Below are 17968 nucleotides of genomic sequence, written 5' to 3'. Positions count from 1 at the left end.
GCGAGGCGAGGAAAATGATTGCGATAGTCGAGCGAGCGATCGAATAACTATTATTCTCCATCACAGGACTTTCCCTGTGGTTTCACAAAGTAACTGTAAAATAAGCCAAGTAACAATAAGAAAATAAGAATATCAAAATAATTGCTCAGTCACCTAATTTCAAAGTTAAAACATGATAGAGCCACATATGCTATAAGGGTGATGATCTCAATCCTTAATTTCAGTACAAAATACTAAAGTTGGTGAACATTACAATGTTCAATGTCTGTTAAAAATGACAGCTAGCTGGTTTGATACTGATGCATATCCAAACTTGACATAACCCACAGGGCTGTGGGTGCTGGAAAACAAACATGGAAAAGGTGAAGGAGTCGCATGCAAGATTTAAAAATGAAAAAAAAGGTAGCAGTTGTCAGCCAAAGCTGACTGCACTGGCAATTTTCTCTTAAGTTTGAATGCATGCTTCAAAGTTGTAGAAAAGATCAGACTTACAAAAAACAAATCCATTCCCTAATATAAAAATAAGAGTTTCTGGGGTGTATATATGTTGAGGATTTTCATGCATGCATGTCATGATGTCATTAACGAAGCACTTATAAAACAGTGATGTTCCTCTGTTGTGGGTCAGATGTTCTGATGCCAGGATGAGTATCTGTTCTGCCCAAGTGAAGACACTCTGTGCCCCACCGTGCTCATGGCCAGGGTCTGGATATGACCCTGTCTAAAGACAAGAAAAGCCAACACTGCACAAAAGGAAACACAATTCTTCTGATTGTACCGGTGTGTCCCCCATGGGCCAAAGGAATGCGGTGTTCTCTTGGCACCGTGGGGAGGCGTGAATTGCATGGGAACGCTGATAAATAATGGCAAGTGTCTGGGCAGTATAATTGTTGCAGTACAGGGGGGAGGGGAAGGCATGTCAGTGGCATTCAAATAATTGCTGCTTTAGAACACCTTGTTCCAGACCAGCCCATGGCCGTCAGCTGATCTGCCTCACAAAGCGCTTTAAATCCATCTCGATTTGTTCTTACCTCCAACCCCTTCTCTGCAAGGTCCCCAGAGCTTCCACAACCCTGCCACACTATCCCACTGTAAGACACTGACTGGCCTTGCAAAACCAGGGCTTCTCTGTCCTGTTCCAGAGATGCTTCTGGGTTTAGTTCCATCCAAACCCTTAACGGCATAATTTGATTCAATAATCCATTAGGCTTAATTAGTGTGGATGACCATGTGCTCGAGATACTTATGTTCACAGTTTAGAGAGACATTTGAAATATGCAGGACTGTGGCCTTCCAGAAACAGAGGTGCCTGACCCTGATCTATAGTATATTGGATTGATCACTGAAGGAGGATGGCAGTCAATCCAACACTCGGGAGCCAAATATCACCAAATATACATCTGACTGCTGGAAGATCAGGGGCTGGCTGCAGAAGTTTCATTTAATTATTGTGCATGTGCATGTGCTATGTATAGTTGTGATGCATGACAAGCACATGGGCTGCTAGTAGACCAGTACTGCAGAATTGGGTGTCATCTTCTCCTCTGGTCCATCTCCTTTCACACAGTGATTAATGACTGTAGATGACTGCATCAGAGTCTATTTACATGGGGGCAAATGTAATGAGTCATATCCGTTCAGCCAAAAATTGTGGTGAATAATACTGCAAATAATTACATTACATTACATTACATTCATTTAGCAGATGCTCTTATCCAGAGCGACTTCCAGCACAAAAGAAGAGAAGTATATCCATTCAAGTTGAACAAGCAACAGTGTCAGACCAGGCTAACACTCCCAGACCAGTGAGTGTGAGCATAACACTATTCAGACCCTAATTATAATAATAAATAACATATTTTTGCCTTACATTTCCACCACTTCCACAATATGTCCATTTGGAGGAGATATTGAGGGTATACCACTGCTGTGTGGACCTCTCTTCCTTTAAGCATTCTGCACATTCCTCTGTGTTGTACACAGTACGGGAAATACCTCATTCCCCTCACGTACATCTTTGACTCAAGTTGCTGTATAACTACTTTCAATCATAAAGTCTGGGTCCCTCCGTTCAACGGTGAACTATTCAGGTAAACAGTCACTCAGACTGAGGATTTCCTGAGAAAAGATGAGCATTCCAGTGTTAATGTGATGCGTACCAGGCTTAATACATAACCACAGGGATCACAGCAAACATCCACCTATTTGCTTGACCTTCCTTGTTAATTTGGATGTGGTACGACCCATGCAGAGAACACCAAACACACCAGCTCTGCTGCATGTGGATCCATTATGTGTTGTGCTAACTGTTGAACTTTCTTCACACACACACACACACACACACACACACACACACACACACACACACACACACCACAACTAACCAAGTCCTAAAACCATCAGTATTCCTTAGATATATTGCTTTCTATCCAATATCAGCGCCAGCAAAGTCTAAAAAAAAAAAAAAAGCAAGATAATATTTTCTATGCATTTTTTGGGCTTGCTATGGACGGGTGTTTTTTTTTTTTTTTTTGCACCTTTCCCTGGCTCTCTCCGCGAGTACGCTTCTTGTTTACCTCAGCAGGAGATGGATTCCGCTTGAGTGCTCTTGCACTTCCTCTGGGGATTTCAGCTCCAGACATCTGTGACACTCATTCCGCGCGCCCTCCCTCCACACTTTTGGATTACCAACAACACCCCCCCCCCCCAAAAAAAGAAAAAATCAATACCAGTTTTCTTTGTCTTCTGAGCCAGCAGCGGTCACTTTGTGTACTGTATGTAGTAAATACGTACTTGATTACACACCCGGAGAAACATTCACCTTAACTGAAAAAAAAAAAAATCTATGAAATTGTGACTTTGTTGTACGGTTCAGGTGAGCACATGAAGAGCAGTTGCATTCAGCTACATTATATTGGTACTCAGTCCTGGGGCCCTATCTTATTTGCTGGTCATCGCTCCTGTTGAGTTCAAACAATTAGGCTACATCCAGCTGTTCAACTACTTATCTGAGTTTGATATCCCTGATGGTTATCGGCTAGAATTCAATTGTAAAACTACATTTATTGGTGTGTAAAAATACAGGCTTCAAAGTAACCTTTTGTGTTTTTTTTTATTAATTTTGCCTGAAACAAACAGGTAATAGAGATTTCACAGAAAGCAAATAATAGTTATTCATTAATTCAACATATGGGTTCATATGGGACAGAGGCCTGCAGGATAATTTTTCTAGTACTCTTTCTACCTTTAAAACACAAGTTTAAGGAATGCCTTGACATGCACCCTTTTTGTATTTTGTTAATACAAACACTCAAGTTTAACAACGAGTTGCTGGCAAATTTTAAGAAATCCATCAGTATTTAATTAACTCAAACTAAACAACTGAGAGGTTTGAAAGGAAATCGACACATGCTGTATAGTGTCCTCGGGCTATTGTGTTGCATTAGCTTGCTGTAACCACAGGGAGGCAGTATAGATTCGCAGCATTTCACAAAGGCGTCTGGTTATAACATTCAAAAGCCTTCCTCCAGGCTACCTCCAGGCAATAAAGGAGCATGTGAATGCTAATAAGTGGCATAATCTATATTTCAAATTAAACTTCAAGTTGCTGTAACGAAAACCCAAGGGCAGAGAGGACGAATATAGCACATTAATTTACAATATCCATTTTAACAAGCAACCAATGTATACTACACATTTGTAACCTGTAAATAGTCCAAATGACACTGAATTAACCAAAGAACTGTATCTACTAATAACAGCTTTACAAGAAAAGTCAGAATATGCTAATGCTGCGTCACGCAAAACTAAAAAAATCTAGTAATTTTTAATCTTTTAAATCTATTAAATCTATCTGTAAAATAAGTCAACACACAACTTTAGGAAATTGAGACTTTTGTGGTGGTCACATGTGTTTTAATCTACCGCAAATGAGAGGTAGGCCTAGGGATAACCAATTTCAGTTCCAAAATCAAACACATGTATCTCTGACGTTATAAGAACTGCCTGTGCAGCATTTTCCTTTCGCGCAAACATATACAGGCGAGGAAAAAATGAACCAAACGATTATTCCACAATTTACCTGCATGAGTGGAACCTGCATTTTTTTTTAAATTCATACACCTTAAGGAGATTGTAGAGATTAAAAATGTCTACAACACGCGACCAGATTCCTTCAAAGACCAACCATTATCACGTATTAAAAGGGGTTATGGCCTTATTGCATGCCAATTAAAAGATTCAAATTATTCATGTTTACTTTCGGATGGCGTTAATCGTCTGAGGTGAAAGTACACATCCAATTTGCGTTTACTCAGTGGGAAATAAAACGTATTAAATCAGTAGCTTTTGCACATTTTAGACTTGTAAAAACTAGATTTCGTCACTCGACCACACACTGGGGGTAATTACCCTTAACCATTAGACAAGATAAGAGTCCTCTAGACTGACATCTTGATAATCAGGCCCAGGGCATCTTTTGACAGGGCGGAGGCCGCTCTTATTGCTCTCGCAGGAGATTCGCGCAATAGAAAAAGAAATAAACCCATTTCAAATTCAGAGGCAACCTGGAAAGCAGGTCATCTGATGCATTTACATCACATGGCAGGAACAATATGCTTTAAAATCAAACATATTGCAGTTGGTCATCAATTTAATTGATGGCGAAAAAGACAGCCTGGTTTATATAATTATCTCACAAAAGGGTTCCTTCAACGGGGATTATGTGAACAGACCACCTGTGGGGCTTTCAGGACCATTTCAGTAATGTCCCTGCCAGTGCCTTGGTGTCTACAGGCTTCACTGGTCTCCTCAACAATGTAGAGAATTCTGAAAGACTCCCCCCCCACCCCATTTTCCCCAAAATGTAGCAAGATTGCCACCAACAAAATGCGGTGAAGCCCCAGTCCTCTTTGTTCCACATATTTGAAAGCACCACAGTGGCAAATTGGAGGAAGAGAAAACCTTGGATTCTGGAAACATTCTCTAGCTGCACGTCATCTTTCCATCTCGTTGAAAAGAAAGATCAAAGTTTCCGAGATGAAAAGACCGAAGTCCCTATAGATTAACCCTATTCACTTGGTCCTGAAAACGCTAAGCATCGAGCCATCGGGCGAGCAGGTAGCTAGTTAGCTAACAATTACCTAAGTCCTTCAACTTTAAAATACCAAATTTGTGCCGCTGTTAGCCAAAGAGGCTCTTTTGGGGGGGATTTACAGAAAAGCAACTCCGCAAGTGAACAGGTTATTCATTAGTGTGTGATTGTAATTCAGCAGCTGGTCAGACGGATTGAGACACTGCACGTGTTCCATTTACCAAAAGCTGTTTTTATTGTCAAAATAAAAAATATTTTCTATCACAAAGCATTTTATACAAATTTACAATCTTGTATAAATTTTATATAAACAATTTACACGTTTGTACAATTATATAAATACATTTTGCAATTAAAAACCCGTATAAGACATTAAGGCTTATTTCAATTCCTCTTTGATACAATGAATGCAGTCAAATTTTACCTCCCTGGCACTATGCTTACTCCGAAAACTAGTTCTCAGCTAATTTCCAGGTGTAATGCATCCTTGCTTGAAATGTGAAAAGGGGACTTTTTCCCTTCTTTCGAAATCGTCCTGCAAGCCATGTGCATATATAAAGCGAGGGCTTAGCAGTGTTTACGGTACACTGTTCTCCACCGGCTTCAACACTTCTGCCTAATAGGAACCATTAGGGGGTCATTAACATGCAAATGTGACGACACAGAAAGACAATCGCGACGCTGCGAACTGTCCATTCTCCTACTCAAACCCGTGATAATGGCATCTGTTTAGGGTAAGAGACCGAGCTCGCGGTGCCCGACCGCCACGTTAGTCCCGTGCTAACGTCGCTGTACATTGACCCGTTGGTGCCTTTGCTGCCCCAGCAGCACCGCGTGCAGAAAGTTCGCCAGGACTCCAGCGTCTTCCCCGACCAAATCCACACCCCCGACGTGATGCCCACGAGAAGGCACATAAAGTACTTCAACATGAAGACGGCGTAGTCCGGCTTTTGCGCTTCTTGCTCCAACAAACAGGAGCAGTTGTGAGTTATTTCCCAGTTCTGTCTGTTGTGCTGCTCGTAAAAATAGCAGGCAACTATAATGGTCGCAGGTACAGTATAAAGGACGGTGAAAATCCCAATTCTGATCATCAGTTTCTCCAACTTGTCAGTTTTTGTACCCCCTTGCTTGATAACGCTCCGGATCCGGAATAACGACACAAAACCTGCTAAAAGGAACATCGTGCCAATAAACAAATATATAACCAAAGGGGCCAGCACGAAGCCTCTCAGATTGTCCAAGTTCTGATTACCAACATAGCAGATTCCGGCAACAGAGTCACCATCGACTGAGCTCAGGGCCAAAACAGCAATGGACTTCATACTGGGGATCAGCCAGGCAGCAAGGTGAAAATACTGCGAGTAACTCGCGATGGCCTCGTTTCCCCACTTCATTCCGGCAGCCAGGAACCAAGTCAGAGACAGGATCACCCACCAGATAGAGCTGGCCATGCCGAAAAAATAAATCAACAGAAACACAACCGTACAGAGTGCCGGGCCAGTTGTCTCGTAATGAATGTGCTCCACGTCATATTCTCTGCTACAGGCTACTTTTTCGTGCCCAGCAATCAATCGCACGATGTAACCCACCGAAACGAACATGTAACAAGCGGAGAGGAAGATAATTGGTCTCTCGGGATACTTGAATCTCTCCATGTCGATTAGGAAAGTTGCAACAGTCGCAAAAGTGGAAACGAAGCACAGCACAGACCATAGTCCTATCCAGAATGCTGTAAACGTCCTTTCGTTCTGGGTAAAATACGGGTTGTGGCATGGCATGGCGCAATTGGGAATCTGTCCTGTCTTCAGTCGGTTGTAAAGTGGGTGGCGGTCACTGTTTATCTGTACCATGGGTGCACGACAGTGGCACCCGGGTTCGCAGGCGGACATCGGAGGTTTGAGTCTGCCGCCAGGTCTGTGTCCATTCTTGTTTTTATGCGGACTAAACGGTTTAGCCGGAAAATTAGTCGGCTTCGACAAGACCGGCGAAACGGTAGTTAAATCGGTTCTGTTGTAGTCCATGCAAAGCGTGTCTGGGTTTCCTTGCACTGGTAACAGGTCACATCTCATCCTGTCTGGCCAAGGGAAACCGTACTGTCTCATCAGAGGCGCACATCCCGCTCTCGCTCTCTCGCACACGCTTCGGCAGGGCGGCAGGGGTTTCTTGTAGTCCTCCAAGCAAATAGGAGTATACATACTACAGAGAAAGAACTTAAGGTCCGGGGAGCACTGGATTTCCACAAGAGGCCAGAACTGGTGCACCTCCAGGCCAGCTTCGTCCTGCGTGTCATGATTGAACTGGTTCGGCATGTAGGTGTAGTTGTAGCCGATTCCCTTGCACAGGGGTACAGAGATCTCCTGGCACGTTAGCTCCTTAGCTATCGTGCAGCTCGACCTTTGCATAATAGCGAGCGCGAGAAACAGGTATATCCCCAACAGGTAGCACTCCATCATGTGCCGTTGGATCGCTCTCTTTCTCTTGACAAAACGGTTAAGTTTCTCCGATGGAAAAAAAAATCTGTCCTCTTAATTCCCGAATAACGAACTCATCTCGCTTTGGCACGGATCTGCAAACACTTTGCAATCCGCGTACACTTGCAGAGCTGCCGTGCAAATATTAGCCTTCGGGCGTCTAGTCAAAATGGCTGAGGAGTCGCAGCGCTGGTTACTTTCCTTGATGAGACACTCTGAATCCTATGAGCTTCTGCTCCGAAATTAGCCGATGTTCACTTGGTTGGTCCGTTTAAGAAACATATATGGCGGTTCCAAGTTTGTTGCCTCCACCGCTTTCGGCACTCGGTCTTTCCCCGTTCGACTTTCTTCGCAATGCTGCTAGAGAATGACTGTTTGAATATTTATACGGAGGGCGGTGAAGTCACGCCCCCTACTCGATTGTCTAATCGTTGAACGGCAGGGGCGGAGTACTTGGATAAGTCAATCAAGAGTCCCTAGGAGTGTTTTGTTAGGATGTGTTTGTTTGGCAGTAATTTGCTGATCTTTAATTGATTTATTTCTGTTTATTCCCTTTTAGCGACAACATTACATTACATGCATTTAGCAGACGCTGTTATCCAGAGTGACTTCCAGCACATTGCTGTATTGGTGTATATCTAAATTTCCTTCTTTTTTTAAAATATAGGTTATATTTAAGCGATTAGAGGATCATTCTGAGAAGTAAATTTCAATAAACATTGGTCAAGTTTAAAACAATCGCATCACTTAAACCCGTAATACTTCAGGATTTATATAATCAAGCATTAAACCACTAATCAATAAAAGCTGGCAAGTTCAAACTTCTCAATATGGCTGTTAGCGCCGTAACGACGTTAAAATATCAGATTTAAAAAAATCGAATTGTTTCAGAAATTTCATTACTGAGTAGCTAAATAATACACTACGTCTTCTCATATATAATTTGGTTAATTTGCGCCTGTTAGAGCGTCACAGGGGGTTGTCTTCTACGAAGAATGGAGTGTTTATGTTTTTATTCATGTGGTGATGTTTCGTTTAACGCTTCTATAGTGTTCACGCAGGGCCGTAATTGCCGTAATGCCTGGACCAAGCTGTGCGAGAAATGTTTGCGGAGCGCAAACCCCTCCCTGTCCTCTTTAAATATTTGGCTTCAGGAAAGAAATGGACAGCTCGAATAGTTTGCAAACAGACAAATTTGCATTCTGTCCCTCGCTAATGCGTTCAAGATTACAGTGTATAGTCTAGACCACGTTTTGAATGTATCGCTCTGAAACGGCTTTAGTCAGCGATGTTCCTGTAGTCCCAACTGTAAGGTGGTTTTCTTACAGTTCTGGGAAAAAAACATTAAAAAACCATTACCTTATTTAAACGTTAACCCCCAAGCTGAGTGCAGCAGACCAACATAAATCAGACTCTTTAGCCATAGACATAATGAGGTAGATGCATTCTTAGCTCAGTTTATGAATTTTATGTCAAAAGCAAAGAGGGAACATAGGATTGCTGTGGCTAAAGTTAGCCATTAGGATCAAATCTGTAATCAGACATCCGCAGCCTTTAGTGAGACTGGACTCACGAATGACACTCCTACACAGCGTCAGGGGCCCTCTCGACTTCATGAGGGGCTTCAATGGGGTGTCTTTTTCCCCCGTACAAGTAGTGAACCACAGGTGAAAGCCCTGGGAACAGGTGTCTGGTCTCAGGGCCCTGGACAAACATAATGGAGACAGATGAGAATCAGCATCGGTTACACTGATTGCGTCTATCAGCGCCCAGTCCCGTATTGATTAACAGACAGATAGATCGCGGGAGCCCAGCCGCCAACTGTCGAAGCTTCCCTTTGTAACCGTGATAGCGGGGAGTTGGGTTACGCGTGGCCCGCCGCATTCCAAATTTAAAAGGCTGGAAATGGAATTGCCGCATCTGTGTAAAACTTCATGTTCAATTCCCCATTCAACCCGAGCCGAGACCGCAGGGGGTGAGGCTGTGACCCCGGTGAAAGGGATCCCCCGTTTGAGTGGCATGTGCGCGCTCGTAATAACGTCTGTATAAACGGATCAAGTCCCTTACAGTTTCTGTATGGCTTCGTCGTGATGTATCATATCTTAACAAACACAGATTGCGTTAAAGAAGAGTAATATTATGGCCAGACTATAGTTAAGGTGTCCGGCTCAGATATACGACTGATTCCAATCGGTTTAGAACTTAGTATGACCAACACTGATGCATTTGTTTGAAATATTGTTTTGTAGAGAGAAGAAAATGTACAACTCTTGCATTTTAATCAGCATATGATGCTGTATAGTTTTATACAATGGTGAAAAAAACACACGTTTATTTCGTTCTCTGATACACTGTGAGGCACATGAGCAATTGTTTTGTTCATGCATTCTCATGTGTGAACTGTTATTCCCAAGACCTGTGGAAGCAAAATTACAGGCACTTCTTTCAACTTGTCTGTTGTCTGGCCTTTTGTGAGCGTGTTGAATCTTGATAGCCACATTACAGGAGGTGATTACGTGATTCATAAATCTGCTCTCTGCTCTCCTTGTTCTGTGTCAGTTGTAGTACTGTGATAGACGGCAATGTTTACGGCTTCTGTGAAGCGCTGCAGGTCCGTCGTGTTGCATGACTTGTCCGGTTAGCTGTGCGACTGAGGTGCCTAATTGTCTGGGGCCTAACCGCGCTTACAGGTGGATTTCATATTTCTGTCCCTAGTTTTATCAGCTATATTACATATTACATTATTGGCATTTAGCAGATGCTCTTATTCAGCGTGGCTACAGATTTTTACGTTATTCATTTATACAGTTCGATATTTACTGAGGTGCCCCAGTGCTCCAGCAGGGAATTGAACCGGTGACCTTTTGGTTACGAGCCCTGCTCCTTAACCACTATGCTACAGTGCCACCTGTTTTATGCAAAAAAACCCTCTTGCATTCAATTGTAAGGGCAAATATTAATTGAATCCCGAGACATCTGTTTAGAATACCTCCATATAGGTGATGTAACCGTAGGTGATCTCCTGACAAGTTCACCTAAGTACAACGTGTGGGGGACTGTTATTTTACATGTTCAAACTAGGAATTTGGCTTGCGAAAGGACTGGAGTATGAATATTTCAAATGGCTTTAATGTCACAATGTGACACATGCCTCTTTCTGTTCAGTGGAAACTGTGTGTGTGTGTGTATTGGGGAGGGTTCTAATGTAATTAGGCCTGATTTATAGGTCTGAGATAAGAGACAGACCCTCTCCCAAAGTAATGTTTACCTTTGATTTGGTACACAGTCGCAAAGACGCCACGCTTAATCTCTGAAGGAATGTAGACACGTTTTTCCACATCAAATACGTACCCAATGCTTTAGATATGTTCATGCAAACGCAGTTGTTGGATAAAAATTGCCTGAAACCCTAGCTGCATACACAAGGTATTCTAAAAGACAGTCGATGATTTATTTAGTAATGCAAACTACAGAGAGAACCCAAACTCATGGAGTGGCAGGGGATACGTGAAAACTGTAGCACTTGCCATCCAGAACACAGTCTGAGGTCAGACAGGCAAGGATTTCAATGCAGGTTTTAACTATCTCACGGTAAGTTTGTAAATGAATGCAGATTTAAATACGAAAGATATGTAATTTTTCATACCATCTAACAACACGGCGATATGGCATATGATTACTCTTTGAGAAGTTCCGGGACATAACTAAAGACAGTGAGGAAAAAAACACAACTACATTTAAAGATTGAAAAAAAAAACAAAAAAAAACACTAGTAGCTTCAGCACATCTTTGCTAAAGAACTGGAAAGACCCCCCCCCCCGCCACCACCACCCTTAAGGATTGACTGTGCGCCTCCCCACCGGCAATATTTGCTCAGGGCTTTACTGCTAATCAGTTTCAGGTGTGTTTGGGAGTCCAGCACCCCCCCCCCCCCCCAGTACCCTGAGGTGACAAAGCGTATACCTTGTGAATTACCTCACCTTCACCTCGTTACCTTGACAAACAAGGCCCGCCCCTCTAATCAGTCAGAGACAGAGCCAGGAAATCCTCTGTTGAACTGAGGTGGCTGTTGTCTGAATGAAAGCCACATTGACTGGGATGGGTGCATGGGAGAGTATGACAGTAGTTGCCTCGAATTAAGAAAAATCTCCTACTCACATCAGTCGATTCAATGTCAGTTTCCAAGGCATGGGCTAGTGGTATTAGTTTTTAGAAAATGTATAATATATTGCTACAAGATGCCATAAAAAACTGCAGCAAGCAAACAAAAAGCAAGTCTGTGATTACTTAAATGCAAAGCGGCTCAATTTGTTTTTTTGCTTGTTGTCAGATTTTAGGCAAAATGAAAAACATTTTTCAGCACCGGCCTCACATGAAGGTTAAATAATTAGTGTTCTGCATAAGAAAATGGTTCTAGTTCCTGTTATTGTTTCCCCTTTTTGTTTCAGAAATGGATTGGTTGTACCTGATGCTGTGTGGGCCCTTTAAATTGTCACTTATTCTCAAAACGTTTGCAAGCCCTGAAGTGTGGAGTCGTTTCCCCAGAACAACTGGAAACATTCTTGACATGTTTATAATTATGTCCTTTCTGCTCGTTTAATGACGTATTCGCCAGGGTAAACACGCTTGGCCTGGCTGCTAAAAATCCGCTGCCATTAGAAACTTGACAGCGTGCTGGAAACCAGGAAATGGGGTACTGCTCATAAATGCATTTTTTGTTACAGATGCAAGTATGCAAGAGAGAAACAGAAACCCCTACAAACATTATTTCTCTGTGTACAGGAAGGCATGGTGTGGAAAGTCAGGCATCACCCTGAACTTTAGGAAATGTATAAATATGTAAACAGTCTAACCTTTTTTCACAGAGTCATAAACGTCCGGAAACACAACAGCCTTTAAGCAACTTTAGGATATAATTCATGGATGGAAATCCCCCAAGCAAAATATCCTATAAAAGCAAATATTATACATACAAATCATCAACACTAACAGCTGAATTTCTCCTTTCTTTCTTGAAAGGAGTGAAGTGTTAACATAATTTTGTCCGTCAAGCCTGTTATCCAATGACTCCGAAGGTGGTGATTTACGGTCTGGGTGTGTACCGCAGGTATGCGGTGTAAATCATTCTGGAGTCATTGCTAAGAAAAGAATCACTCAGTGCAGTCTCACCTCTATTCTACACTGTGAGAATTAATGCCAAGAGAAACGGTTCAGTTTGTTACTTGTGGATGTAAATCATTCCTGCTTATTACATTTGACATCCGTGTTTTCAACCTATTCAATGGACAAGTAACCCACTCACAACAAAATGACAACCACGTTTTAAAGGAATACAAGTCAAATCATGATGAATCATAATTACTTATCTATCTCTAGTGTGGCCTATGCGACAGATGTTCCATTAAAAAAAAAAACAAGCACTGGGATTTAGGTTTTTGAATTTCAATGATATGAAAACCCATTAGTTTTGTGTAGCAGCATTAGTCAGTTTTTAATGGTGGGTCAACCAGAGCTCAGTCCAATATTACATTTAATGACATGATTCAGTTTCCACAATGATCCAATTCATCTTTACCATGTTTTTCCTCAAACGCAGTAACCATATCAGATTTATTGTAGCACTTTTTTTTGTATAAAAGAAAAGAGAGTATTTCTTGTTCATTCATTTCTGAAATTAAGTGAGCCTAGAGATATATATTATTTTCCAGAAAACACACCATACACTTATTGGTTCCCACAGCGGAGGTGTAACATAAGAAGGACTGATGCAGAGTGGCTACAAAATGGGTAATGACCTTTGACCTATGACAGGTAGCCCCGACATCTGGCATTAACATATGCCAAACTTGGACCTCTGAGACGGCCGGCCTGCATTTTGTCTCCCAAATGGCCCTTGTTATAGCAGAAACGAATGCTGTGCTGCTAATGTTCTGCTGGAATAATGGACTAAGCAGCCTGCATCCTGGGCCTGGCTCACTTCAGTGTGGTCTCGCCTGGCCCGAATAAGCCCTGCTTCTGCAGATCCAGAAAACATGGGCAAGGATTTTTCATCAGCGCAGGTATGTGGGGGGGGGGCGGTTCGACTCGGGATTGCCTTGCCTGTCTTAAGCAGTGGAAAATCTGAAAAGCTTCTCCAAACAGGAAATCAAACAGGTCCTGTATTTTCTTTTTTCCAAGAGAGCGTCGAGAGATGCATATATCAGAACCACTCGGATCTTTCCTTGCCTTTTTTTTTTTTCAAAGGTAAACATAACCTCTCAATTTGTATACCATATGTATTGCTTGCAACTGAGAGACAGTGAACGTACGCAGACGTCTGCGTTTCTGCTTGGGGGGGGGGGTGCAAAGCCCCGGCTGTCAGCAAACGCCTGCTATATTTGCCAGCATTAATATCCGCGCAACAGGCCGCTCTACAGTGTACGAAGCAGAGTCGCATATCAGACACAAAGTCGATACATTTCACACCCCGCCGGCTCGCCGAATCGGACGGCGGCGCGCTAACCGAGGGGGCGACCCGCGCGGCCCAGCTCTCGGACACACGGGAGAAGTAATCCACACCCCTGCCGGGTTCGCGTTACAGCGAGAGTTCCAGCATGCCCGGCAAGGCGCATGAGTTATGGACGGGCCGGGGAGTTAGATATTGCTCGATACCGTGTAAAAAATGTGGGAGCGGACCGGGGCTGCGCAAACACCTTGCGGACCTGTTTGCCAGCCTGCCTCGGAGATGAGCAGGAGTGACAGCGGGCTGATGAAGGAGCCGTCATAAAAGGAGAGAGGATGTGCTGGGAGCACATAAACAGACATACTTATAAGGAAAAGGTTTACATGCCCTCTACGCCAATGGGTGATTTTTCACTCTTTGGGGGGGAAAAAAAAAGTCACATTCCATTATAGTCAGCCGTGCCTTCCATACTGCTTCTGTGGTTGCCATGCAACTACTCCCCTCCGCTCAGTTGCTCAGTTTGGTGTAGTTTGTGTCCTACCAGGGTAGTAATCCGTCAGAAGGCTTACAGACCAGCCCATAAGCCTGACTCCTGAGTGTTGCGTGCAACGCAGTTCTGGTACGGGAACCCAATACGACAACTGCAGTTATCATAGATGAACTGTCGCTGGCAAACTTTGGTCAGGGAGACATCTTAGCCAGGAATTTTACTGGAACGTGTCAATACCTTTGGGTATCACTGCAAAACACGCTCAAAGAAAGCATTCAGAGCTACTGTCAATGCCCTTTCACTGTAGGATGAAGAATTTTTCTATATGAACAATATAGAAGAATCTATTTTCCCTTTGTGAGTCTTCAAAAACGAATTCATCCGTCAGTTGGAGCATTTATGAATTGCCGATAAGTGAACGTGGGGTTCCAAGATTGTGTCTGAACATCTGTGCTGAGATGCAGAACAGAGTGGCTCTGGAGACAGGGCTCCTGAGGTTGGAAACATGCAGAATGAAGTTTGTGCTTTTATCAGGCCACAGGTCCGTTCAGCCATGTTTTCCCATGAGTCATTGCACTCCTCTCTACCTTGCATTTAACACAGTCACTTTGACCTCAAACGTGTATTGTGACTTTCTTGTCGACAGGCCCCTCATGGATTACAGGAGTGCTCTGTCCAATTATTGGTATTTTTTTTAACAGATGAGCTTGGCTGCTTCAGGCTGAAATTGCTTAGAAAGTGGACACATCAGCATCAGAAACGATAACCTTATCCTTTGTTACTCACTGAGGCCTCTGCTTGCAGTCCCAGAGAAATCGTTCGATGATTCTGCTTGGTTGCAGTATTGAATTAAATGTATTTGCTCTGAAGACTCCAATATCTGCTGTTGCAGCAATTCTTACAGACACTAGACACAGATCAAAAAGACATAGCACAAACTACCATTTTCTGATGCAGTTTGTATATTTGTGAATTTATCAGCTTCATTTAGGAGATAAAGCACATTTTCAAATTGTTAGCGAAATAACTGACGAATGATCTAAACCACTGTTACTAAAAACTATTCAGAGCATTGTAATTGTGACCCTGAAAGTCTTACATTCATGAACAGTCAGGTTCTCTGGGTGGCTTAACAGAGACATGATTCTTGCTGGTTTTACCGTAAATAATGCTAAAAAAAAACACAACATTCTGTGTCAGGGGCCATATCTGGGTGGGAAATCCATAAATATGTCTGACACAAACCAATGGGGTGTCACAGAAATGTCAACATTTACATCGCTGTGTTCCCATTTGTGAGAGAGAGTCCATATGTCTTGTGCTTCTTTCCCAGAGTGGGGTTGTGTTCAGTTCAAGATCCCCGGTTATTGTCAGCACCGTGTTAGGGAGGGCAGGAAAACAGAACAGACAGGGAATGAAAAAAATCGAGACTGTGTTCTCTTTTTTCCTTCCCTCCATACCTGAAGCCATAGCATGCAGAAACCCTCCGCTTTGCACTAAGAGTAAAACTAACTCTTGCCGGAGCTGTGGCAGCTCTTTCTTCGGGATCCGTCTGAGAAGACTGGGGCCTCCCCTTCTCCCTTTACCGAATGCACAGGGGAGTGTGACAGACGCGATGCAGAGATGCCTATGAAGGACACGCATTGTTATGAACTCCAAGGAGAAAACTGATCAGTTTGGCAACACAGGTGGAATTTCCTTCTGTGATTTTATCTTACACAAGACATTTAGCATCGGCCAAATAAACTGCAGGCACCTTTTCAGGGCTCTGTTAGAGACATCAGTTGAAAAGCGAAAGAGGCTGTGGTCGATGCATAAATTAGCCATGCATAGAGCTCTGGTATTATTTTCACAAGGACTCCAGAACGATGTCAGTGTCTCAATTCTGAAACAATCTGACCACAGGAGACTGTCATCAGAATAGGATGGAATCCGTCCAGATAAGATTTTTGGACTTCCCCAGACCTGGGCTGTGTGTAACACATTTGCCGAAAAAATATATTGCACGGCTGCTGAAAGACAGCCAGTGTAATTTTCTAATAAAAGATAGCTTGACTTTTTAAAGATGAATTTGAATTTATTAGATATGCATACATGTGTGCACACGCATACTCACAAAAACACAGACACACACATGCATTCATGCATGCACTGACGCACACACGGTCGTGTCAGTGTGGTTGTCAGAACCCTGTCAGCACTCCTATGACAGGTACTCTGAAGGTGGACAGGCCTCTGTTCTGAGCCAGATTGGAGCCAGACGCACTGGATGGAGGCAATGGCCGAGAGTCATTCCCGGCTCCCATTTCCAAGACTCCACAGTCAGACGAATGCCTCAGATAGCCAATAAGGACCAAAGTGCATTGATGAGAGGCTTGCAATTCACATTCCCCAATAAACCACCAGAGTGGTTAGCGTTATCGTTGTTTATGATGTGATCTTTGAACCGCCGGGAGCGTGTAGGGTGCTGCAACATTTCTTTATCGTCCGCATTCAGCCCTGTGGCACCTGCCAGGTCCCCGACATGAACCACGCCTGTCAGCTCCCTCACGACGCTGAGGTGTGCAGGTTGGTGTCCCTGGGATTGCTGAAGCAAGTGCGCAACACCAGTCCAAGTTCCATCCCCCAATGTTCTGACAGAGTATGACATTGATCGCCCTAATGTCTCCCATCTGCTGCAGCTGAGGCCGTATTTTTACATTGCATTGCATTGCATTGCATTAATTTTCTGAAAATTCTCTCTCCCTGCTGTATATTTGCAGCTCCAGCACAGCGGTAAGTCCAGTCCAGGTCACACTGACAAGAATAACAGAATGCCTCCAGCACTGTCGTAACTTTTCAACTTATGTCTTTTTATTTATCACTTGCCAGATGGTCTTATCCCGAGTGACTTATGAGGAAAAAGTAAAAAAAAGTGCATATAGCAAGGCCATGTGAACAATGGTGCATAAAGATACTGGCAGACCACATCTCCATATGTGTGTCATTCTGTCACACAGTGCCACGATAACCAGCCAGCCCTCAAATAAAATTATTATTACTACTACCTTTGTTATGATTGACAGCCAAGTGTTACTTTTGCAACGTGCACAGCATATTAAGTTCAGATATCACAGAAATGAATGAAAAATATTGTGAAGGAAACATCAACACTTGCTGTGTTACTCAGAGCTAAGGACAAAGTGGGCTACAAGTCAGACGGAGTAGATGCCTTTGTGTGTTGCAGAGGCGGAAAACCCCGGCTTCAGAAAATAAAAGTCCTTCCATGTATTTGTTCTATGCACTCACTAAACAAGGTGATTTCACTAATTAGCTCCTCAACCTGGCTGAAGAGTTGTTCTAATTAAATTCAGCTGTAGTGTAGTGCATGGGTGGAACAAATACGTGGCAGGACTTTCACTCTGTGAAGCCGGGGTTTTCCACCTCTGGTGTGCTGTCCCCGATAAACACTTTAATCGATCACTAAGTATTTC

At 43.1% G+C, this 17968-nt stretch overlaps 1 protein-coding gene across 1 annotated transcript; it reads right to left on the bottom strand.

Moving 5' to 3' along the window:
- Nucleotides 1-5462: 5462 nt before the first annotated feature.
- LOC118771127 (frizzled-8-like) lies at nucleotides 5463-7906 on the bottom strand. The gene has a single exon (XM_036519013.1). The coding sequence runs from the start codon at nucleotides 7543-7545 to the stop codon at nucleotides 5797-5799; it is 1749 nt and encodes a 582-aa protein (XP_036374906.1). The 5' UTR covers nucleotides 7546-7906; the 3' UTR covers nucleotides 5463-5796.
- Nucleotides 7907-17968: the final 10062 nt, after the last annotated feature.

The sequence above is a fragment of the Megalops cyprinoides genome, chromosome 24 (assembly GCF_013368585.1).
Source record: "Megalops cyprinoides isolate fMegCyp1 chromosome 24, fMegCyp1.pri, whole genome shotgun sequence".
Classification (NCBI taxonomy): Eukaryota; Metazoa; Chordata; class Actinopteri; order Elopiformes; family Megalopidae; genus Megalops; species Megalops cyprinoides.
This window is presented reverse-complemented; position numbering and strand designations above follow the sequence as displayed.